General features: G+C 39.2%; 1 protein-coding gene across 4 annotated transcripts in view; it reads left to right on the plus strand.

The window, feature by feature from the left end:
* The window catches only part of CFDP1 (chromatin remodeling protein CFDP1), a 121,655-nt gene that overhangs the window by 26,210 nt on the left and 69,636 nt on the right, over positions 1-25,809 (plus strand). Inside the window, exon 6 of one of the 4 annotated variants that reach the window (XM_086688880.1) lies at positions 24,043-24,132. The exons of the other annotated variants lie outside the window; for them this stretch is intronic. Coding sequence (XP_086545006.1) covers positions 24,043-24,121 — 79 coding nt within the window. The 3' untranslated portion in view covers positions 24,122-24,132. The remainder of the gene's footprint in view (positions 1-24,042; positions 24,133-25,809) is intronic. 4 annotated transcript variants of the gene reach the window in all.

Below are 25,809 nucleotides of genomic sequence, written 5' to 3' on the forward strand. Positions count from 1 at the left end.
TAGACCTAAAGGGGGCAAAAGGGGGAACAGTTTTGATACTGGAGGCAGGGAGGGCCTCGTGATGGGAGCTGAGACCTTCACTTGAGCAATGGATTCTCCAGGGGGAAGCCAGGGACATGAATACCTAGATGTCTCACTCCTCCTTCTCTCCCATCTCTTACCAGGGCATTCCATTCTGATAGTTGTTAAAATGGTTAGGAAAACTCACTCAGGATTATTGCAGCAAGTGTCAAGACTATCACAATAATGTAGAGAGATTGGGCTCAGCTGTCAGTACAGCAAAGACAGTTGGGAATTTATGGCCAGGGAGCCAGGATGAGGGCAGTGGAGAGGGTGTCAGAGGATGGAATTACTAAGAGACACCAGGGATAGGGAGATTCTCGCTAAGCCGACCTAACGGGATTCTTGCTGAAGGCAGGCCGAGTGCTTACACATCAAGGCTGGGGAATGAAGAGCTTCATCAGATACCAAGAGTGGGGAATTCTCTTAAAGCTGGCCTAGCAGGATTCTTGCTGAAATTGGGCTAAATTGCTCAGATACAAGCCCAACAAAGATTGGAGCCGAGATTGAGGCCTCGTTGAGGAGAGGGCTCAAAGGAGCCTGACTAGGTTTGAAGAAGAAGAGGGTCTCTCTCCGGCTGTCCGTAAATGACAGCATCTGGGGCAGAGAACAGAAGTACAGACAGAATGTGGAAGGGCCTACAGGTAAAACGCTTTTCATTAGATGAACAGACTTCTGACTCCCTTATGAAAGGGTCAAGTAAAATTTAATTAAAATCTGTTTCTTTGAGTGCTGTAATGGAATGTAACAGATTACAAGAATGCGTCTGCCTGGGTAAACAACGTGTTTAGAGTTGTACGTGAAAATGGGGACACATTTAATTCTGATGTAGTACACCTTGAATTTCTAAATAAATCCAGGAGATGGCCTTCAAGGTTGGCATGATCATCTTCCTGAAATGTATCTCAGAAAGCTTCTCCAGTTGTAATTGTACTTGGGAAAAGATGGTCAAGAGGAATTCATCTGATCTGGAGGGTCTACGTGGGCACATTTTATCAGTGCAGATATTAGTATCTGCTGCCGGCCGTGCGTGCCTGGCATGGGAAGTCTTTTCAGGAGAAGAATCTGTAGGGATAATCCAGTTGATTAAAAGAAAATTATTGTAATACTTTCTGCAGATGTTTTTCATTTTCATTTTTGGAGTTGCTTCAGTTTATAGATTTGTCCAACAAAAACACTTTATTTGTTTATTTTTCTTCTCTCTAAACAGATTTAAGCAATACAGGAAAACCAGAGCAGGAGGGTAAAACATCCTGTCTCACATCCTTTGCTAGCAAGTAAGAACAGATTCACAGGAGCAAATGTTTGTAACTGAAAATGCATTTCCTCTACATGTTTAAAATAGCACACTGCTTGGGCTATAAAAAGCCAAAGTTTGTGCTTTGGGAATGAAGTAAACCAAACACCCAATTTTAATTAGAGGCAGGAATCAGAGATGATAAGAAGCGTTCTCTACAGTTGGTTGTAGAAAGCCCAGTACTCTGCTTAGCGTGTCTAAATTTCCACAGTTCTATTGTTCTAACCTCTTGATCCATTTCTTGCCCTCCGCTCCTCCTGCCAGCACCCCCAGTCTCCTGCCCTAGCCCTCATTCCAGCACCGATGACCCTTTGAATCCAGCTTTCATGGGTATTTGGCTGGGTCAGCCTTCACCCCCACATTTACTACTTGCTTTCAACCCTAACATTTATTACTCACGTCTTCCAGCAGTAGGTTGCTAGCGGGCTCTCAGACTTGTACAGGTTTATAATCCTAGCTGCAAGGTATCCCCTTATTTTATTAAGGGCTTACTATTTAGTTGCCTCCTTATAGATTGGGAATGGCCTGAAGCAATAAAACATAAGAGTGAAAAACATTGTTTTCCCATATAGTTTTGTCTTCTTGTTCTATTGAGACTATTGAGAAAACAAACAAATAAACAAAAAAAGACCTTACTATTGAAAGTCTCCCTCGACATCGTGGATTGTGCCAGTTTAGCAACGGTTGCCCCGAGATAGAAGAGTCAGAATTGCTCATAGTGTCCTGCTGAAGGTAGAAGACCCAGACTGAAAACCTGGGAAGACAGTTGTTCCTGACTGTTCCTGTGGTTTGTCCGTGTTCAGTGTGTTTGACCAGTTGGTCCCCAGGAGCCTTTAATCCATGCATCATTCTTCCTGCCTGAGCAGGTGATCTCGTCTTCTCCCAGCCTCTTGGACAGGAGCTAACATTAACATGACCTTGTTGGCTTTTAAGTTTTTACATTTTTTAATACATAGTATTCTGGTAGAGAGCATTGAACATTCCACTTAAAGTAACCAAAAGTAGGCATAACCACAATATTAGGTGGAAATGTTTTTAATTTTTATCCGAAACTCTTGTAGTGATCAATCAGACCTCTGACTTAGGTTCATCTGTGTTTAAGCCCTTGTACTTTTAAAGGAATTGCTTTCATGTTGAGCATTTCAAAGCTAGATCTGATTTCAGTTGTTTTCACTAACAGAGAAGAAAGGACCTCCAAGTTATTCACTGCATAGGTGTTTATATCAACAACAATAAAAACGACCAGCTACCTCACAAATCTGACTTTACCTCCTGGTTTGATGCCCTTGTGAAATGTCTGATCAGGGGGCACGTGCCCATGTTCCTGGTGGACAGAGGTACACAGTGAGGTTACTAATAATGCCTAGAGAATGGCCACTCCAAGAAGAGGAAAATCAGCTTGTTTCGAAAGAGTAAATATTATGAGTAAGGGCTTATTTGTAATTATTATAATAATAATTAAGATACTTAGAACAAAGTGGGTATTCCAGCAGACATGATTTGTGATATTGTTTAGTCTTTAGGAGAACAAACAGTATTAGTCAATTTAATGATTTAAAATTGGATGTGCCTTATTTATTTATTTATTTTTATTTTTAAATGTTTATTTACATTTGAGAGAGAGAGAGAGAGAGAAACACAGAGCACGAGCAGGGGAGGGGCAGAGAGAGAGGGAGACACAGATTCCGAAGCAGGCTCCAAGCTCTGGGCTGTCCGCACAGAGCCTGATGGGGCCTTGAAGTCACAAGGCTTGAGATGATGACCTGAGCTGAAGTCGAACACTCAACCGACTGAGCCACCCAGGTGCCCCTTTTTCTTTTTAAAAACCGCTTTTATAAGCTGTTTTTATTTACTCATCTGTTTAAATTCCACACGTCACTGGTTTTTAGCATGGTCACAGAGTTGTGCCCTCACGAGGCTATGCAGCCACGATAATTTCCATCACCCCAGGAAAGAAAAGCAGTCCATCTCCCTTCCCATTTCTCTCCCACACACCTCGGCAGCCACCACTCCATCTATGTGTGTCTAGGTTGCCTGTTTGGATATTTTATACAGTTGGAGCCATACAGTATTTGCCCTTTTGTGTCTGGCTTCTTTGACTTAGTGTAATGTTTTCAAGTTTCATTCATGTTTCTGTGCTGTGTTCCTTTTTATGGTCGAATAGTACTCCATGGTATGAATATACCACATTTTGTTTATCCATTCGTTAGTTGATAGACGTAGAATTGTTTCCACTTTTTGGCTATTAAAAATAACTTGTCTGTGAACATTCATGTGCAGGTTTTTGTGTGGACATGTGGTTTTATTTCACTTGGGTATATATCTGGGTGTGGAATTGCTTGGTCATGTTGGTTGGACATGCTCTTGAATAGGAGAATGAGCAATAAGAGAAAAATCCAGGAATGTTACCGAAGGGTGGGTGCCGTGGGTGCCCAGATTTCTTCCACGGTAATTTCTTTGAAGCATGAACTGTACTGTACGTAAGCTCCGGCTGTTAGAAACAAGATCAGTGGAAAACTGTGAAGTTCAGTAATACTCCTAAAGCGATGACTAGAAAAAAAATGAGGCAGTTTCCTTCTGTCTTAATTCTAGAAGTAGGGAGAGGGATTTAAGCCTTTTGATTTGTTCCCACAGCCAACTCCAAGCTTTCTACTTAGTGAGATTTCCTGTTTGATGATAATTTGGGATTTGTAGTTTAGTTTAGTTTAGACTCAGGGCTGGCCCTGTTCTTATTTTATTGCTGTTTGTAAATAGATGTTCTTGACCTTCCCACTAACTTTTGAATTTAACTTTGTTATTCTTAGTGGTTGTGGTGCTGCTAGTAGGAGGTGTTCAGAAATGTGTGGTGAGATATTTTGGTTGTCACAAGACTTGAGGAGACCACTGGTACTTAGTGGGTGGGGTTCAGGAATACTAAATATCTGCAGTGCTTAGGACAGTTTGTACAGAGAAGAATTTTCTTTTCCAAAATGCCAGCAGTGTGCCCTTTGAGACACGCTGTTTTAGGGAGCTGAAGTCCCTTGGTTATATAACTACTGGGCTTTTCTTCAGTTTCTAGTTTGAGACTCCATTCCAGGGCAGGCATTCACAAACTGGCAGTTCATGGACCAAGTCTGTCCGTAGATGTTTTTATTCGGCCATTATTTAAAAATCAGGAGAGTTGACATAAAAATCTGGGTTCCTGGCTTTTCTTGAGAAACGAGAAGTCGTGCCATTGCCCTCCCTCTTTTCTTACAGCAGCAGTCAGCCGGAGCAGAATAGATGGGGTTTGTCCTTTCCTGGTCCCGACTCAGCTGCTTCATTATTTATGTCACCTTCTGGGTTCCCGTAGTCAGGAACGGGGATGACACGTTTCCCTTTAATGACCAGGTCAGTTTCCTTTGGGGACCAGTTCTTTAGATTAAATATCAGACGTATTATCTTTTCATGCTGCCTGTTAAGTGTTCCTTACCTTTTTTAAAAAGGGTAAATAGCTCCTATGACAAATTACCAAATTTAAGGCACAGTGGTAAGTGTTTTATATGTATTATTTAATCTACACAAATACTTTAAGAGGTGGGTGCTAACTCTGTGCCCATTTCATAGACCAGGGAACTGAGGCCCAGGAAGGTGCCGTTAACTTGTGGAGATCTCGTAGATAATGGATGGCAGAGCCAGGATCCCAGTCCAGATCCATTTGAGACCCGAGCCTGAGCTCTCAGCCACTGTGTTATGCAACCATTCTTTCTTACACACCTGGTTGGACTTTTTTGGGGGTAAGAAGTATCTCTTCAGCTTTATAACTGATGAGGGACTCTTTGAAAGCTATTTTGAATTTTGTAATTTTTTTAGGGAAATTGGATGACTCTTTCCTCCCTTTTCCCCTGTAGGCCTTTTCCCCATTAACCATGGCTAATCTGGGTTTCCTGTACTGTATTTCAGTCTCGTTACTATTTTAGGAGATTGCAGGGGCAGCACGTTTTTAAAAACGAGTTCCAGGTGTGTTTGTACATTGATAATCTGTCAGCAGACAATGAAGCTGTGGACAAGATGCGATCAGTCAGCTGGGGTAATGGTTATTGCCGCTTCTGTCATTCGTTCGTACTGAGGGCTCAGTCCTCCATCGTAGGCAGCTGATGTGAGGGCGTTGCCAGGAGAGCCGGGTAGGGGATCTCAGTTCAGAGCATTTCTTCTGGCCGTCATTTGTTCCAGGGTAGGGCTAGCTAGAAATAGCTTTTCAGATGATATTTCAGGGACCTAGTGTGACAGTAGAAATGACTGATTCTGGCAGTGTTGGTGGTCCTGCTGTTAACTTCCTTGTCAGCTCCAGAATGATGTGTTTTATACTGGGGCAAGACTACTCTGCACTGGACTTTTACCTTCATGTCCTTCAGTGGATGCTAAATACTCAACTTCATTCAGTTGTAACTTACTCTTAACTTGCTTTTTCAATATACCTCCCTAGGTGTTGCAGGTATAGAGTAAATGAGTTGGCATTGAAGTGAAATTAATTATTGAAAGATTTTCCCGTAAGTAGTTGGAATATTTTGAATTTATTAAGGATTATGTCATTCACATTCTTGATTTGAAGAGATTATTCCAGGCTATTCTCAGAACTGGAGTAATTATGAATGGAGAGACTAGTAGTAGTTTTTTGGTTTCGGTTTTTGTTTTTTGTTTTTTGGTTGGGGAGAATGGTAGAATATTTGACCATTTGGGTCAAACAGTGAAGTGCCGGCCAATGTGAGCATCTAAAGCAATCTCAGACATAGAAAAGCTTTCAAAGCAAGAACATTTTTCATTTGTGGTTACCGGGATGGGGTAACCTGTGTCAGTTTGAACAGAATACCTACAGCAAATACTATGAACCTAAGAGGTGCCCCTACCGGTTTTCAAGGTTGCCCCGGGGTGGAACAAATTCTAGTGTTCTTAGAAAATCCTTAGGGATTTGAACTTTATTACAGAGTGGTCTTCTTCCTTTTGCTCTTAGAGTCCAGTCACAGTTTCAACAAGCTTCAGTAATCTTTTAAGTTTAAAAGTCAGATGTCTATACGTGTTAGAAACTTTTAAAACGTTATTTTGCTATATCCTATACCCTTTATCAGGAAAATGCTTTGGGTGCTTTGCTGGGAGTGTAGGGAAGAACAGACAGCCGAAGTTATTATGTTCACAGAGTTTTATTAAGTATGATCATTGGAAATTGATTTGGAAACAAGGTTGTGGACATCTTCATTCAAAGAGAAAACTGTGATGCTCTAGGAATGAAGTGAAACTATTTTGGTTAACTAATAAAACGCTGATGTGTTGCACTGATAGTTTCATTTGCTTTAGCTTCTCTCAGTGTACGCTAGAGGGCAGAACCCCCGTCCCCCTCCCCGCGGAAATGGTTCTTCTTTGGCTGCATACAAGGAACACGAAGCTTTCCTTGATTTGGTAGATTGAGTGCTTTACGTTTTTCTTGGCCTAATTAGGTTAGTCTCTTGCATGAGATTTCTAGGCACTATACAGTTTCTGCATTTTCTTTAATTAATATTTGTTTTGTTTTCAGCTCTGCCGTTGTGTTTAGAAAGTGAAAAATGGTTTTTCTTCTTTCATTTTCTTTCTTGAGATACAAAAGCTTTTATTGTTGTATGCTTTTTTAATTACAAATAAGAAAGTAAAAATGACCCGTAGTTGCATCACTTAAGTTTTTTCAGAAAGGAGACAGTGAAATTTCCTTGCCACTTGCCTTCATTCCTAACTCCAGAGGCTAATACAGTTTACCTTTGAACAACGTGGCGTTTAGGGTTGCTGATCTCTCTAAGCAGTCAAAAATCTGTGTATAACTTTTGACTCCCCAAAAACTTAACCACTAATAGCCTGTTGTTGACCAGAAGCCTTACTGATAACATAGTCGACTAACACATATTTTATATGCTACGTGAATTGTATACTATATCTTACCATAAAATAAACTATAGAAAAGAAAGTGTTAAGAAAATCATAAGGGAAAAAATGCATTTATAGTACTTTACTGTAAAAACACTGCGTATAAATGAACCTGTATGGTTCAAATGCATGTTGTTCAAGGTTGTTCAGTATAGTTGCTGATTATCACTTTTACACGGATCCTTCCACTGTGCTAATGCATTGTCATTGTATATACATGAAAACAAAAATGGACTCTGTGTTAGTCTGCAACTTGTATTTTTACTTAACTGTCTGTTTTGGGCATCGTTTCAGGTTCAGTATGAACATGTATATTTTTTTTGTGTCTGCATTGTATTATATTATGTAAATATTCTATAACTTGAGTGACCATTCCCTTATTGATGAACATTTAGTTTTCCAACTTTCACAGTTACGAATAATTCTGTAGTGATCCTTGCATATGCATTTTTATGTTCTCATGTTGTTATTTCTGGGGGACAGATTCTTAGAAATGGGATTGCTGGGTCATCACGTATATGCAACTTAAATCCTAATAGATGTGGCCAAATAGTACCAATTTGAAGTCTCTCCCGTGTTACGTGAGAGGGCCCATTTCTACACACCATTACTGGTATTCATCAAGGTCTTCTGCACAGTCATGACATTAACTAGATTTTCGTAATGTGCTAGTTTGACTTGTGTTTCCCCTCTGAAAGCCTTTACCAAAAAGAGACTTTTCAAGAATTAAAGTAATCCTAGGATGCCTGGCTGGCTCATTTGATTAAGTGTCCAACTCTTGGTTTTGGCTCAGGTCATCATCTCACAGTTTGTGAGTTCAAGTCCTGAGTTATGCTTGGGATCCTCTCTCCACCCCACCCCACCCCCCCACCCCGCCCCTCCCTCACTCATTCTCTCCTCTCTCTCTCTGTCTCTCTCTCTCAAAATAAATCAATGAATAAACTTTAAAAAAAAGAATTAAACTACTGCTATATTTCTGTGTATTTGCCAAATGTTACAGAAAGAATAAATTAAGATTTGAGTATCACCTATAGGTAGTCTCCATACTGTATCAAATCATCAAAGTTGTCATCTAGGAGTTCAGGTAAAAATCTGAATTTTATAAACACTGAGAGAAATTGTGAGCCAGCTTAGGAACTGATCTATATTATAGATATGTATAATATATACATAAGATACACATAGATCTGTAATATAGATATATATAATTATCTATATTATAGATCAATTAAAATGCTCTGTGCTGTTTCTTTCTTAGGTCCTTAATGTTGGAAGTTACTATTCCCAAATGTTTTAAAGACAGTGAAGAATGTTACTTATCCTAAGCATAGCAATCGGTGATTCTTATTTTCTGATCAGGTTCTGATGCAGGCATCTTGCTGCCATTTCATGGAAGGTTATGATTACATTGAAAGTTTTATATTAGGTAAATATTTTAATTTGGATCAGGGAATTTTTCTTATGGGAGAGGCCAAGCAGCTGTGTTCTAATTATTTTGGTCAGGGATTGAAAATCAATCTGATCTGAAGTCCAGCACTTACTGTATTCATTTGCTTAGCCTTGGATTCTTGCCAAAACCTTTACCCAAGGGAACCTATGATAAATTTAAGCTGAATAACTTAAGACTTCTAAACTAGGTTAGTATTTCTGTATCATTGCGAAGATGGAAGATTCCAAACCAGCATTCATCTTTAGGTCTAGTAATTTTAGATGCATATGACCATAAAAAGTCACAGCCTTTTGATTATTAGCCTCTCCTTGAATTTGAAATTTACAATTTCAGTAGCTGCTAATTTGTGAATGAGCAGGAAAAACTCATGTGTTGCCTTTGCTTCTGCTTTAAATTGGAATCTTTTAGCCCAGTTGCTTGTGAGATGGTGAGCTGTGAGAGGGAGATGCCATAGGAGGAGAGTTTTCTCTACAGTTAGATAGTGACTTACTTGGACCAGAAGTGAGAATCAGATTCAAGGAATACCATGTGCAAAACACTCTTGATCTTGGCCTTTCGTCTACTGTAGCGAGCTTCAAAAAAAGATGGGAAAAGTTTCCTTTAGCGCAGTAACCACAAGCATCATGTCTGCTTTCCAATTATGTTTCTGTGTTGCACTGTGGGTGAACCGAATCCAAGTTTTTATACTGTTTCAAAAAGCCATTCCAATTTCACTTTTGTTGGACCAGTCTGGACCTCAATTTCTCAGTCTTGATGTGGTGAAGCCAGCTTTCCTATTGGGCTAACTTAGATCAGCTGTGTGTTACACGACAGCATTGTGTAAGAAGGAGCCAGGCAGAATTCCAGCTGCATGAAGGGTTAGATTATAAAGTCTCTGCCTTTATGAAATTGGAGTTCTATTTTTTTTTAAGCTTCAGGAGAGTAGAACTTTGGTTAATACCATAATGAAAACAAAGGATTAGTGTTTTTTAGGTATAGTATGGAGAGTTTGTGATAAAGGCTTTTATTTTCCTTACATTTTATCAGTTGCTGACGAAATTGGTTGGCAATGGGAAATCAAACACCACTCCTTTCTCCCTGTGGGACTCGGTCTCAGGACACTCCCTGATAAGACTGGTACGCCTCTGAGCTTCTTACTGCCACCTTTGCTTTATTTGTTTAAGGTTTTGTCAAGATTCCCAGGTGTCTTCTTTTTATTCATGTAATAATATCATTCATCTACTCTAAAGCTTTAACCATCTCTTTTACGTTGGTGATTCTCTGCTCTGACCTTCCAGTATGGCCTTTCTTCTGCGCTCCAGACCCATATTTCTTACTGCTTGCTAGAAGTTTATTCTGAATTTCCTTGACATGACATTGGTCCAGCATTCAACTCATTTCCTCTGAGTGCTCCCGCTTTACAGAGCTGAAGAAATGGAGCCTGTGAAGTTAAGTAGCTTGTCCACAAGAGAGAGCCTGGACTGGAATCTAAGGCTTCTTTCCAATCCATCGTGGTCATCTGCTGAACCAAAATGCCTGTCTCTGGAGGAAAGAATGTGCTGCCGTGGTTTCCTCCATCACTCAGGGCATCTTCAGTTATTTCCCTTTCTTTTCCTTGCCTCCCCACCTGCCCAATCCATTCAGTGCTTTTAATTCTGCATTCAGAATGTCTGTAGATCATCATTTCTTTTCTTTCCCTCCCTCCTCTCCCCTCTTTCTCTCTGTATTTCACCTCCATTCCCATTTGCCTTTTTTCTGGCTATTAAGCATCATATCTCTGTGTAATTGGACTGTTTTCTAAAGGTTTGGACTATTGTAATTGTTTCCTAAGTTTACTGGAAGCCTGCAGTCCCTCTTCCTGTATCCATGCTACATGCCACTGCTGAGATAATTTGGCAGAGATTCAGTGTAGATTATGACACTTGCTCAAAAATTTGATACTCGTCTCCCGTTAAGTTCACATTCTTTGGCCTGATATTAGTGAACGCCATACCGTAGCTAACCACACCTTGTTGGGAGTTACTCTGTTTGACAGAAAAGAGTCTTCTCTACCCATATTCTCCCCCCTCAGCTTTGTTCAGCTGTTCACTCTTCTCCCCTGGTTGCCCTCATCTCTCTATCTATTGGAATTCTGCCTCTTTTTCAAGTCCCACCGCTGCCCTCCCATACTCTTCCCTGGCACACACTCTCTCTGGATTCTTATTCCACTAATGGGCCCACTAAATGTTTGACCATGGGGGCGCCTGGGTGGCGCAGTTGGTTAAGCGTCCGACTTCAGCCAGGTCACGATCTCACGGTCCGTGAGTTCGAGCCCCGCGTCAGGCTCTGGGCTGATGGCTCGGAGCCTGGAGCCTGTTTCCGATTCTGTGTCTCCCTCTCTCTGCCCCTCCCCCGTTCATGCTGTGTCTCTGTCTGTCCCATAAATAAATAAAAACGTTGAAAAAAAAAATAAATAAATGTTTGACCATGAATATAGTTACTTTATTCTTTCTTATTCATGCCCTATGAAGAATAAAGGCTCTTTTAAGCTCTTCTCTTTGACTTAGATTTCTGCAGTTTAAATACAATGTGGATTCATGGCTTTTGAAAGTCCTGAAAATTCTCAAGTCTTATCTCTTTGAATATTGCCTCTTTTGCATTGTGTCTCCTACAACTCCTATTATTAGCTTTATGTCAGATCTTTGCAGTCTGTCTTCCATATTATTTCACATCTCCTTGGTATTTTTTTTATCACATTATTTCTCTGAGTTGCCTCCTAGTTATTTCCTGTTTTTCCCATGCTGTACGTTTTCTTCAGCTGTGTCTAATCTCTCTTAATTTGTCCACTGATTTAATTTCAGTGGCTGAGCTCTTTGTTTTTAGAAATTCTATTTGGTTTGCTTTCAGATCTGTGTGTTCTTTTTTCCATAGGATCTTGGTTTTGGGGCTTTCTTTTTATTATTATTATTATTATTATTATTATTATTATTTTTATTTATTTATTTATTTTTTTATTTTTTTATTATTTGAGAGAGCATGTGCAGGGGAGAGGAGCAGAGGGAAAGAGAGAGAATCTCATGCAGGCTCTATGCTCAGCACAGAGCCCAACGTGGGAGTCACTTCCACAACCCAGGGATCATGACCTAAGGTGAAATCAAGAGTCGAATGCTCAACTGACTTAGCTACCCAGCTGCCCCAAGGCTTTCTTTTTATATGTAATCATTGTAAGTGTATACTTCTTTATAGTTCCTGTCTGATATTTCTCTTATGAGAAGTTCTTGGGGTTTTAAAGTTATCTTTATTTTATTTGTTGCCTCTCTTATGGTAGATTATTTCCTTTTGTGTTTAGTATTTTGTATTCATATTTAGCAAGGTTTTGTCTGTGGGGTGATCTCATATGGTGGAGGATGAAGTTGTATTTCTCAAAAGTGGAAGTGAATTTGTTTCTTCTAGATGCCCTGACTTGGGCTAATTTTTATGTTAATTTCTTGCTTTGGACCTCCTGGAACATTTAGGTATTATCATTGAAATTAGAATTGTGAACCCCAAATCCATGTGACTCCAGGGTTTCAGTTCTTAAGAGAGACTTTCTCCCCTATACCCCGCAGCCCAGGCAGAGAGGCTTTCTTGTCTCCTCCCTGAGCTGTTAAGTGAATTTTTCCTGATCTGTCCTTTCCCTGAGTGTGCATAGAGTTTCCACTTTATTTAGGATTTTAGTTCTAATTCTCCACCTCTGTAAGCCCAAGACAAGTCCTGTATGTGGATATAACAAAACCCAGGCGGAAGTTATTGAAACTTCTTCTCACTCCCCCATGGCCACTGTATCTGCTCATGTGCTACTTCTGTGGTTTTCAGTTCCTTCTTTGATCTTGATACTCTGGGGTTTCCCTTTCTTGTGAGCTTAGCTATACGTTTGAAATAATTTGGGGTATATCTAAGAATCTAGCATTTCTAGGTCTTTATTTGGAAAGTGTTCAGGTTATATTAAGCATCCATTTTGCCTGAAATAGACGTTCATCATGAGCGCTTTAAAGATGAATACCCTATATTGCTTTTTTTTTTTTTTACATTTTCCTGCAGCTAGTACAAAGTTGTCCATTACATTTGATGAATTTGAAATTTCCTTTTTAAAGGAAACATTTTGACCACTGTGAGCATAGGAAGGAATACCCAGTACCTTTTAAAACCCATCAGATGATTTTTCTTTCATATTAGTTATGAGCTGCTGCTTCTCCTACCCAAGACCTATTGATACACATCATTAAAATACCGCATCTTAAATGTTCAGTGCTGGGGTGCCTGGGTGGCTCAGTCGGTTAAGCATCTGACTTCAGCCCCCACCCCACCCCCACCCCCGCATCAGGCTCTGTGCTGACAGCTCAGAGCCTGGAGCCAGCTTCTGATTCTGTGTCTCCCTCCCTCCCCCCTTGCCCCTCCCCCACTCACACTCTGTCTCTCTCTCTCTCTCTCTCTCTCTCTCTCTCTCAAAAATAAATGTTAAACATTTTTTTAAGAATAAATAAAATTAAATGTTCAGTGCTTTATCCTTTTGAGCTATTGACATTGCTCTGTTTGTTGGGTTTCCCTGTTCTGTTTAGAAACAAAATATCTGGAAATACTTTCTGATATAATTTCTAAAACATCCATGAATTTTCTTATGTGAAATTCTCTTATATCTATCTCACTTTATTTGTAACCCCCCTTTCATCTCCATCTTTCTGTTTTGAAAATCATTATTCATCATTATTGTGGACCTTCTTTTTGTCTGTCTAGTGTCTGACCCCCTCGGAGATCTTCAAGAAAACTTGTAGATGCCACCCTTTGTGGGAGGCAAGGAGCTGAAAATTCAAAACTTTTGATTTCCCACCCTTCTCAGCTCTAGTTTTTAGTTAGGAGCTTCGACTTCATGAGTCAGACATCTGCTCAAGGTAATGAACCCAGGAGTGCTGAGGCAGAAGCCAGGAGCACTGCAGATCTCGGGCCCTCCAGTGGGGGGGTCCAGGGCGAGGGAGGCCAGGTGGAGCACATACAGAGCAGCCATGACAGCTGTGTCCTCACCAGCATAGGTCTGTGGTGTGATTTGGGGACATTGTTTCCAGCCTCTGAATGTAATTTTTAGCCCTCGTGGATTTTGTGAGTAACCTAGTACCTTTTTATTATGGTTATTGTTAAGCTTTTTATTTTGAGAGATTGTAGATTTACATGTAGTTGTATAAAATAATGCAGAGAGATTCCTTGAGCCTTGGCCCAGTTTTCCCTTATGGAAACATCTTCTAGTGCCCCAACCAGAATAATGACATTGAAACGGTCAAGATAGAAAACATTTCCAGTCCACTAGGATCCCTCATGTTGCTTTTATTTATTTTTTTTTTAATTTTTTTTTTCAACGTTTATTTATTTTTGGGACAGAGAGAGACAGAGCATGAACGGGGGAGGGGCAGAGAGAGAGGGAGACACAGAATCAGAAACAGGCTCCAGGCTCTGAGCCATCAGCCCAGAGCCTGACGCGGGGCTGGAACTCACGGACTGCGAGATCGTGACCTGGCTGAAGTCGGACGCTTAACTGACTGCGCCACCCAGGCGCCCCCCTCATGTTGCTTTTATAACTACACCCACCTTCCTACTGCCCTCTGGCAACACTCATTTGTTCTCCATTTGTATAATTTTGCCATTTCAAGAATGTTTTATAAATGAAAGCATACAGTAAAAGCCTTTTAAAATTGGCTTTTTTTTCCACTCTGCAGATTGATTCAGGTTGTGGTTTTTTAGATCAGTATCTTTTATTGTTGACTAGGATCCTGTGCTATGGATGCACCACAGCTCCCTTCACTGTTCATCTACTGAAGGATGTCCGGGTTTCCTGTTCAGGCTATTACAGATAAAGTGCTATAAATATTCGTGTACAGGTTTTTGTATTGCCACTATGACAAATTACCACAAATTTAGCTGCTTACATAGCACAAATTTATTCTTTTAACTTTTTAGGCAGAAGTCCAAAATGGATCTCACTCTATTAAAATCAAAGCAGGTTTGTGTTTCTTATGATTGTAGGACTTAGGTTCTCCTTTCCTTGCTGCCTTGTCAGCTGTGGACCATTCCCAGCGTCAGGAGACCATCCCCATTTTTGGTTGCTGGCCCCCTTCTTCTGTTGTCAAAACCAGCAACAACTTGATTTCCCCCTCAAAGCTGTGAATCTCAACTCCTTACATCTGTTTCATCTCTCTGACCCAGCTGGGGAAGGGCCTCTGCTTTTAAGGACTCCTGTTTAACACAGGAGTGATTGGGCCCACACAGATAACCTAGGATGAATCTCCCCTATCTCAAGATCCATACTCTTAGTTACATCCCTTTTGCTGTAAATGGTAACTAATTCACAGATTTGGGCCCGGGGGTGGGGATACGGTGTGGGCATCTGTGGTAGCCCTTATTAGAATTTCATTTCTCAGAGACAAATACTCAGAGGGGTGCAGTTGCTGGGGCCAATGGTGGTTGCATATTTAGGGTTTTTTGTTTTTGTGGGTTTCTTTAATCTCAAAAAAATTATTTTAAGTAAACTCCACACCACATGTGGGGCTCGAACTCACAACCCTAAGATCAGGAGTTGCATGGTCTACTGACTGAGTCAGCCAGACACTCTACATGTTTAGTTTTTGTACGAAACTGCCAAACTTTTCCAGAAGGGCTATACCATTTTACATTTCCACCAGCAGTGTATAAGGGATATAATTTCTGCAAATACTCATCAACATTTAGTATTGTCACCAGTTTTCATTTTAGTCATTCTGATGATAGTCATTCTGATTTAGTCATTCTGAAGCATATATAGTGATGCTTCATTATGACTTTAATTTACATTTCCCTAATGCTAATGGTGTTGAACATCTTTTCAAGTGCTCTTTTGCTATCTAGATATCTTTTTTGGTGAAATGTCTGTTCGTGTATTTTGCCCGTTTTCTAATGGGATTGTTTGGGTTTTTACTGTTGAGTTTTAAGAGTTCTTTATATATTCTAGGTATCAGTCCTTTATCAGTTACACGATTTGCAAATACTTTTTTTCCAGTTTGTAAGTTGTCTTATACTTTTAAGAGGATCTTTTACAGAGCAAATGTTTTAATTTTGATGAAGTCCAATTTATCAATTTTTCCTTTTATGGATTCCACTTTTGATGTCAAGTCTAAGAATTCTTTGCCTGGCCCAAGATCCCACATATTTTCTCTTTTGCCTTTTTATAAAAGTTTTAGAGTTTTATGGTTAAGCCCATGATGCATTTTTGAGTTAATTTTTATATAATTTAGCAAGTTTAGGTCAAAGTTAATCTTTTTTACCTGCGCTGTCCATTTTCCAGCACCATTTGTTGAAAAGACCATCTTTGAATTGTTTTTGCACCTTTGTCATTGAATTGCTTTTGCACTTTGGTAAAAAAAATTAGTTTGGTATATTTGTGTAGGTCTATTTCTGGACTCTTATTCTTTCCATTTACATGTGTCTATCCCTCTGCCAGTACCACAGTCTTGATGACTAACGTATATAGTAAGTCTTAAAATCTGGTAGATTGACTCCTCCCACTTTATTCTTTTCAAAATTAACTATTCTGTTTCTTTTGCCTATATATATGTTTATATTTATATTTATATATTAGAATAATTATGCTTCTGTCTACAAAAATACTGGGAATTTGGTAGGAATTGCATTAAGACTTGTTATGGACTGAATTGTTTGTTCCTTCCCCACATTCTTAGGTTCAAGCCTTAATCCTCAGTGTGAGTGTATTTTGAGATAGGGCCTTAAGGAGGTAGTTAACATTCAATGAGTTCATAAGGGTGAGGTCTTAATCTATTAGTACCAGTATCTGAATAAAAAGAGGAAGAGACACCAGAGATTGTTCTCTCCAAGCATGCAAAGAAAAGGCCATGTGAAGACACAGCAAGAAGATAGCTCTGGTAGCTAGAAAGAGCAGACACCTTGATCTTGGACTTCCAGCCTCCAGAACTGTGAGAAAATAAATTTCTGTTGTTTAAGCCACCCAGTGTATGGCATTCTGTTATGGTAGCCCAGGCAGACTAATACAGACCTATATATCAATCTGAGGGGAATTGCTGTCTTTGCTGTGTTGAGTCTTCCAGTCTATAAACATGTTATATCCATGTCCTTCCATTCATTTAGATCTTTGATTTCTTTGATCAGCATTTTGTAGTTTTCAACCTACAAATCCTATACATGTTTTGTTAGACTTATATGTAATGTTTTTCTTTTCAGTGATTATAAATGGTACTATATTTAAATTTTCAGTGGCCACTGGTTCATTGCTAGTATATAGAAATATAATTGATTTTTGTATGTTTATCTTATGTTCTTCAACCTTGCTGAACTGTGTATTAGTACTATGAATTTTTAATCACTCCTTGGGATTTTCTGCGTAGGTAATTATTATTGCTTTTTGCTTTCTTCTCTTGTTGCACTGGCTCAAGGTTACAGCACTGTGTTGATTAAAAACAGTGAGAAGCCTTGTTCCCGGTCTTAGGGAGAAGCATTCAGTCTTTTGGTTAGCTTTAGGTGTTTTGTAGATGTTTTTAATCAAGTTGAGTAAGTTCCTCTCTACTCCTAATTTTTTCAGATTTTTATCGTGAATGGGTGTTAAATTTTGTCAAATGCTTTTTCTGTGAAGATTGATATAATCGTGATTTTTTATAACAGCTTTATTGATATGTAATTTACATACCCTACAACTCACCCATTTAAAATGTACAATTCATTAGTTTCTGTATATTCACAGAGATTTGCAAACATCATGATGGTTAATTTCAGACCATTTTCATTACCCTAAAAAGAAATCCTGCACCTGTTATCTGTCACTCCCCCATTTAGCCGTCGCTCTTCCATTTTCTCCAGCTCCCCCCCCCCAACCAGCCTAGGCAACCATTAGACTTTCTCTCTATATGGACTTCTGTATTCTGGACATTTCATGTAAATGGTATATACAGTATGTGGCTTTGTGTCTGGCTTTTCTGAATTAGTAAAATGTTTTCAAGGTTCATCCATGTTGTAGCATATTTCAATACTTTGTTTCTTTTTATTGTCAAATTTTTGACATTTTTCAGTTGATAAGCATTCAAGTTGTTTCCACTTTTTGACTAGTATGAATAATGCTATGAACATTTCTACACAAGTTTTACTATGGACATCTGTTTTCATTTCTTTCGGATGGGAGGAAGTAGAATTGCATGGCCATATGGTAACTCTTTTCAGCTGAGAAACTGCCAGACTTCGGCAGGCAGTGGCTGCACTGTTTTACATTCCAACAAGCAATGTATTAGGGTTCTAGTTTCTCCACGTTCTCATCAACACTTGTCATTATCCCTCTTTTTGATCATAGCCATCCTAGGGGGTATGAAGCGCTATCTCAATGTAGTTTTGATTTGCATCTCCCTGGTGGCTTATGATGTTGGTGAACTTTTCAAGTGCTTATTAGCTGTTTGTATATCTTCTTTGGAGATGTATCTATTCACAACCTTTCCTCATTTTTAATTGGGTTATTTGTCTTTTATTACTGAGTTGTAAGAGTTCTTTATGTATTCTAAATACAAATACAAGTTCCTATCAGATAAATGATTTCTAAATACTTCTCATATATGGGTATCTTTTCACTTTCTTGATCATGTCCTTTGAAGCTCAAATTTTTTTTATAAAATCCAATGAATTTTTTTTTTTTTTGCCACTCATGATTGCATATCTAAGAAACTTTTGTCTAACTTAAGACCATATTAACCCTTATGTTTTCTTCCAAGAGTTTTATATTTTTAGAGCTTAACATTTAGGTGTTTGATCATTCTGAGTTAATTTTTATTTATAGTGTGATGTAGCAGTCCAGCTTCCTTCTTTTGCATGTGGATATCCAGTTGTACCATTTTTGAAAAAAATATTCTTTCCCCATTGAATTGTCTTGGTACCTTTGTTAGAAGTCTGTTGACTTTGGGGTGCCTGGGTGGCTCAGTCAGTTAGGCATCCGACTCTTGGTTTCAGCTCAGGTCATGATCTCACAGTTTTGTGAGTTCGAGCCCCGCATCGGGCTTTGTGCTGACACTGTGGAGCCTGCTTGGAATTCTCATTTTCTGTCTCTCTCTCTCTCTCTCTCTCTCTCTCTCTCTCTCTCAATCTCTCCCCCTCTCCCTCTCTCTCCCCCTCTCCCTCTCTCTCCCCCTCTCCCTCTCTCTCCCCCTCTCCCTCTCTCTCCCCCTCTCCCTCTCTCTCCCCCTCTCCCTCTCTCTCCCCCTCTCCCCCTCTTCCTGCCACTCCCCCTCCCTCCCTCCCCCTCTCTCTCCCCCCCCCAAAATAAATAAACTTAAAAAAATTTTTTTTTCTTAAAGTCAGTTGACTTTAGCTAGGTTTATTTCCAGAATCTCAGCTGTATCCTTTTGATTTCTGTGTCTGTCCTTATGCCAGTATACATTGATTATTTTCAAATATTGAACCAGCCTTTCATCCCTCACTTGGTTATGTTGTATAATTCTTTTGACTATTGTTGAATTCTATTTGTTAATATTTTAAGAATTGTAGGTCTGTTTCTGAGAAATGTAGGTATTAGTTTTCTTATTTTGTTTTTGTACTGTCTGTCTGGTTTCAGTATCAGACAGTGTTAACTTTATAAAATGAACGAGTAAGTGTTCCCTCCTTTTCTGTTTCTGAAAGACATTGTGTAAAATTGATAGATTCTCCAATGAAACCATCTGGACCTGGAGATTTCCTTTTTGATAGTTTTAAAAATATAAATTCTGTTTCCTTAATAGTTACAGGGCTTATCAAATAGCTATTTCATAGTGGATGTGTTGTGGTAGTTTGTGTTTTTTGAGGAGTTGGCCCATTTTGTCAATTTAAATTGTTAAGTTTATGTGGGTAGGATTTTGTAGCATTCTCTTATTATCCTTTCGAGGTTTGTAGCGATTACTTGTTTTATTCCTGATGTTGGTAATTTATTTGTTTGTGTGTCTTGCTAGAGACTTTTCCATTTTATTGATTATTTTCAAAGAAGTGACCCTGTTTCATTGATTTTTCTCTGATTTCACTGACTTCTGCTTATTATTTCTTCACTTCTTCTCACTTTGCATATTGCATTTATATTGTTGTTGGAGAGCCTCCTCTTTATGATTTCAACGCTTAAATTTGTTGACGTTAGTTTTATGGCCTTGGATATGGTCTGTCTTAGTATATATTCTGGGACACTTGCAAAGCCCAGTATTCCTTTTTGTTCCTCTCAGTATCTTTTTAATAAATTCCTTTTCTGTCTTAATTCGCCAGAGTCAGTGTCTGTGTCTTACATCTAAAAATTCCAACTAATACCCCTCTCTACCTGAATTTGTTAATAGCCTTTAGTTTAGCCCTTACTGCACTCTCCCAACTTATATATGTCTCTACCACTGCACAGTGAGCTTGAGGGCATAGACCTTGTATCTTTTTTTTTTTGTATGTCCACTCTGATACATGGTAAATATCTTACAGGTGTTTGTTGAATGAATGAATAAATAAATGAATAGCTTTTATTAATGACAACCATTTTTTAAAAGCCTTGGGTAGACTTTGATCTATAGAGATTTCATTGTTATCTCTTTGGTTGTGTCTATTCTGTCAGTCTTTATCCTAAAAGTAGAGTGCTTTTCACCAGAGTGGCTAAAATGAACAAATCAGGAGACTATAGATGCTGGCGAGGATGTGGAGAAACAGGAACCCTCTTGCACTGTTGGTGGGAATGCAAACGGGTGCAGCCGCTCTGGGAAACAGTGTGGAGGTTCCTCAAACAATTAAAAATAGATCTACCCTATGACCCAGCAATAGCACTGCTAGGAGTTTACCCAAGGGATACAGGAGTGCTGATGCACAGGGGCACTTGTACCCCAATGTTTATAGCAGCACTCTTAACAATAGCCAAATTATGGAAAGAGCCTAAATGTCCATCAACTGACAAATGGATAAAGAAATTGTGGTTTATATATGCAATGGAGTACCACATGGCAATGAGAAAGAATGAAATATGGCCTTTTGTAGCAATGTGGATGGAACTGGAGAGTGTTATGCTAAGTGAAATAAGTCATACAGAGAAAGACAGATACCATATGTTTTCACTCTTATGTGGATCCTGAGAAAATAACAGAAGACCATGGGGGAGGGAAAGGAAAAAAAAAAAAATGTTAGGGAGGGAGCTAAACCATAACAGACTCTTAAAAACTGAGAATAATACATACATACATACATATATATATATATATGAAGGATACATTCTTTAAAAAAAAAAATGTTGGGGCGCCTGGGTGGCTCAGTCGGTTAAGCGTCCGACTTCGGCTCAGGTCATGATCTCATGGTCTGTGGGTTCGAGCCCCGCGTCGGGCTCTGTGGTGACAGCTCAGAGCCTGGAGCCTGCTTCAGATTCTGTGTCTCCCTCTCGCTCTGCCCCTCCCCTGCTCATGCTCTGTCTCTCTCTGTCTCAAAAATAAATAAAACGTTAAAAAAAACTTAAAGTAAACAGTAGAGTGCTTTTGGTTCCACACCTGCGTTCAGCAAGTAACTGACCCCGGAAACAGACCGTGATATTTATTATATGATTGGAATGACATTTTATTTCAGCTTAATCATACCATAGTTCAAGCATAGACATGTGAGAAGTTCCTTACTCATTCCACAAGACTCATTTTGCAACTCCTACTGTTTCCTTTATTTCAGGTTGACTTGTCCTTTGGTAGAACTGTTGTTTGCACAGCAGTGCATTTCACAGCACACATTCTTGTTAGAGTGAGCAAAAGCTTTGATTTGTGCCTGGAAGCCTTGTTTCCTAGCCAGGAAGCACATGGTATTCCCTCAGCCTTTCCTGCACTTAACTTTGGGTTTCCTTATGGATAAGGAAACAGTTGTTTTCTCCCATTTAGCCTAGGTGCCAGATTAAGCTGGATCTGAGGGATTTTGAACTATAAGGTGTCCCGTGACTAAAGTGCTCAGGCTGTGACTGGTGACTGCTGGGAAAATTGTTCTGTGGAATAGATGGGATACATGTGGGAGACATAGCAGGGACATAAGCTAAATATTCTGCCACTTGGCATGTTATCCTATTTATTGGTAAGGCAGTTTGGAGTGACTACCTCTTTGTTGCTTTGGGGGATTTTCTTACGGCTTCTACTGCAAGAAAAAATAGAACTGAGTGAACTGATGGGGAGGGGCAGTGGAGAAATAAACTTGGGCTTTTGGAGTGACTCCCTGACTTTCATTCGTGAGTACATTTGGTGGCTTCATGTTTTTCCTGCTTTGAAACTAAATTGACTAGATTGCGCTTGAACACAGGAAGTCTTTTCTAGATCTTCTCTCATGCTTAGTTTCTTATCTTCTTTGCCTCTTTCTTGCCTTACCGTTTCTTTTCTTTTCTTTTCTTTTCTTTTCTTTTCTTTTCTTTTCTTTTCTTTTCTTTTCTTTTCTTTTCTTGTCTCTTTTCTTTTCTTTTCTTCCTTCCCTTCTTCCCTTCCTTCCTTCCTCCCTTCCTCCCTTCCTATCTTGCTTTTTTTCTTGTAATTTCAGCTAGATGACTTGTTAAATGGACATTCATTGAAAATATTCAAGAAAGGGGTGAGATACAAATAAAGCAAAGTTTCAGAGAGGTGAAGATACCATTTTAGTTGTGATTAGTATGCTTTCATCTCATTTATAAATTACAAACTACAGGAAAGTACGTTGAGATTTTTGGTGACTCACATCAGTATAGTGGTAGAAGAATGAGGGAGAGCAATTTAATGACAGTTCTCCATATTCCAGGCTTTAATATTTTCTCAATCTTTGTTTGTTCACAAGATGTATCTGATGGCATCCGTTAACTAGTGCCTGTGAGTTCCCCATAGCATTTGACCTTCATGGCAGGAGATAGCTTAGTCTTAGGAGCCTTCAATGTTCAATTCAGTCAATTTTATACATCCACATAGCCACCACCCCAAATAAGATCTAGTATGATTCCATCACCCCAGAACGTTCCCTCGTTTCTCTTTCCAGTTGGTTCTCTTCTCCCACTTCCTCAACACCCTGTGCTTCAGGCAACTACTCATTTTTATTATGATGGATTAGTTTTGCCTGTACCAGAACTTCATGTAAATCAAATCATACATTGTGTAACTCTTTTGTGCCTGGCTTCTTTTATTTATTACGTTGTTTTTGAGACTCATCTGTGTTGCTGTGTCTGTCAGTAGTTCATTTCTTTAATTTCCATTCTATAAGAATATACCAATTTATCCAGCCATCCTATTGATGGGCATTTGGGTTTCCGGGTTTTTTTTGTTTTTTGTTTTTGTTTGTTTTAATTTTGAAGACCTATGTTTTTATTTCTCTTGGGTAAGCAAGTACCTAGGAATGGGATTTCTAGGGCACAGGGTAGATGTGCATTTAATGTTATAACAAACTGCCAAACAGTTCTTCTGAATGATTGTGCCATTTTATGTTTCTGCCAGCAGTGTATGAGGGTTTCACTTGGTCCATTTCCTTGCCCACATTTGGTGTTATCTATCTTTTTTATTTTAGTGATGTGAAATGCTATCTGTTGAGGTTTTATTTTTTTTTAATATTCATTTATTTATTTTGAGTGAGAGAGATGCGTGTGTGTGAGCGGGGCATGGGCAAAGAGCGAGGGAGAGAGAATCCCTCGCAGGCTCTGCAATGTAGACGTGGGGCTCCAACTCACGAACCATGAGATCATGACCTGAGCCAAAATCAAGAGTCAGATGCCCAACTGACTGAGCCATCCAGGTGCCCCTCTCTTATGGTTTTAAATTGTGTTGCTCTAATTAATAATGATGACATCTTTTCGTGTGCTTATTGGCCATTTGTATCTGTTCTTTTGTGAAATGTCTCTTCCATTCTTGTTTTGTACTGGGTTGTTCCTCAGTCTATTGTTGATTTGTAGAAGTCCTTTATGTATTCTGGATAATGGGTACTTTGTCGGTTATAAATGTTACTGAGTATTTTTCCTGGTATGTGTCTTGCCTGTTCACTTTTTCCTGGTGTGTATTGATGAACATAAATTTAAAATTTTGATGAAGTTCAGTTTATCTGTTTTTTCTTTTATGGTTAGTACTTTTTTGTTTCCTAAGAAATCTGCCTGTCTTAAGGTTGAGATTTCTCTTTCTCTCTCTTTTTTTTCTTTTCTTTTCTTTTCTTTTCTTTTTTTTTTTTAGAAACTTTATGGTTCAGGGCTAAAGTTGAGGTTTTTGCTGTCTTGGATTTTTATATAGGGATGCATTTTAGGTTTTTTAAGTGTCATAAAAGTAATACCTGGCTATTGAAGAAATTCAAACAATACTAAAAGATGTAGAAGATGAAATGAAAGTTAGTAGTTTGACATTTCTTTTTCTAGGCTGCCTCTGTCTCGTACAGCAGTCAGTCTTGAGTACCTATATACAATCAGTGCTGTTGGGCACCTGAAATGTGGCTAGTCCAAATTGAGGTATGTGATAAGTGTAAAATACACACTAAGTTTTCAAGACTTTGTAAGAAAAACATAACCAAACCATCTCAATAATATTTATATCAGTTACTCTTTTGAAATGGTAACACCTTTAACATACTGGTTAAGTGGAATCAATGATTAAAATTCATTTTACCTTTGCATTTTTTTTTTAATTTTTTTTTTCAACTTTTATTTATTTTTGGGACAGAGAGAGACAGAGCATGAACGGGGGAGGGGCAGAGAGAGAGGGAGACACAGAATCGGAAACAGGCTCCAGGCTCTGAGCCATCAGCCCAGAGCCTGACGTGGGGCTCGAACTCCCGGACCGCGAGATCATGACCTGGCTGAAGTCGGACGCTTAACCGACTGTGCCACCCAGGCGCCCCTACCTTTGCATTTTTAAAATTTTTTTTTTTTTTCAACGTTTATTTATTTTGGGGACAGAGAGAGACAGAGCATGAACGGGGGAGGGGCAGAGAGAGAGGGAGACACAGAATCGGAAACAGGCTCCAGGCTCTGAGCCATCAGCCCAGAGCCCGATGCGGGGCTCGAACTCACGGACCGCGAGATCGTGACCTGGTTGAAGTCGGACACTCAACCGACTGCGCCACCCAGGCGCCCCATACCTTTGCATTTTTTAATGTGCTTTCTATAAAGTTTCACATTCTGTATGTGGCTCTCATTATATTTCAGTTGGACAGCTCTATTCTAGATCTTTCCCTAAGCTTTTAGTATCTGTGTATATGTATCTTTGTATGGAATTTCTTTTCACATATAAAATTGCTTTCATTTATATAATAGTATCATCTAAGCCTACTTTCCTGAAATTTGTCATTTTTGCTTAAAAATGCAAAATACATACACTAACACGTTTCATGTTAGTGCATGTAAATTTATTTGATATTCTTATTAATGTCTGCACAGTGTTATCTTTTTAGTGTTCTATAACTTATAAAGAGCCATTTCCCCATAAAAGACATTCAGCTTATCTGCCATTTTGCTCTCTGATAAACAGTGTGTTTGTAGAGACAGCTTCATATTTAGAAAGGCAAGAAAACCCATATTAGAAATTTCTTCTCAAATAGAAATGGTTTTTACTGCTAGGATGGGTGAATTGTATAGAGGAAGTCAAGGTTTCCCTTATAAAGGGCAGAATGGCTTCCTAGCTATAATCAGAACAGTCTTAAGGAGGGCAAATACAATATAGTGTATTTCTCCCACTTGAGTTCAAACTGTGCCTCTCTTATGTTCAGTGAGTTTAGGCAGGATAGAGAGGGTCACGAAGGCAAAGAACCCAGGTTTCTGTGTCTCAGCTTAGGGGAGGTTTTCTTTTTTTAATGTTTTTTTTTGTTTGTTTTTTTGAGAGAGAGAGCACGTGTGAGATGGGGAGGGGCCGAGAGAGAGGAGAGAAAAACCCAAGCGGCCTCTCTGCTGTCAGTGCAGAGCCCTACACCGGGCTCTATATCACACCGAGATGATGACCTGAGTAGGAATTAAGAGTTGGATACTTCAACCGACTGAGCCATTCAGGCGCCCCTCAGCTTGGGGGAGTTTTTAATGCCTGCTATGTGAAAATTCTTGCGAAAAGCTTCCTTCTTCGCCAATTCTTTTTTTTTTTTTTCCATAGAGCAAAACGACTTTCCTAGTATTTATAAAACATTATGTGAGCAGTCA

Source organism: Puma concolor, chromosome E2 (assembly GCF_028749965.1).
Source record: "Puma concolor isolate L17-30 chromosome E2, mPumCon1.1.hap2, whole genome shotgun sequence".
Taxonomy (NCBI): Eukaryota; Metazoa; Chordata; class Mammalia; order Carnivora; family Felidae; genus Puma; species Puma concolor.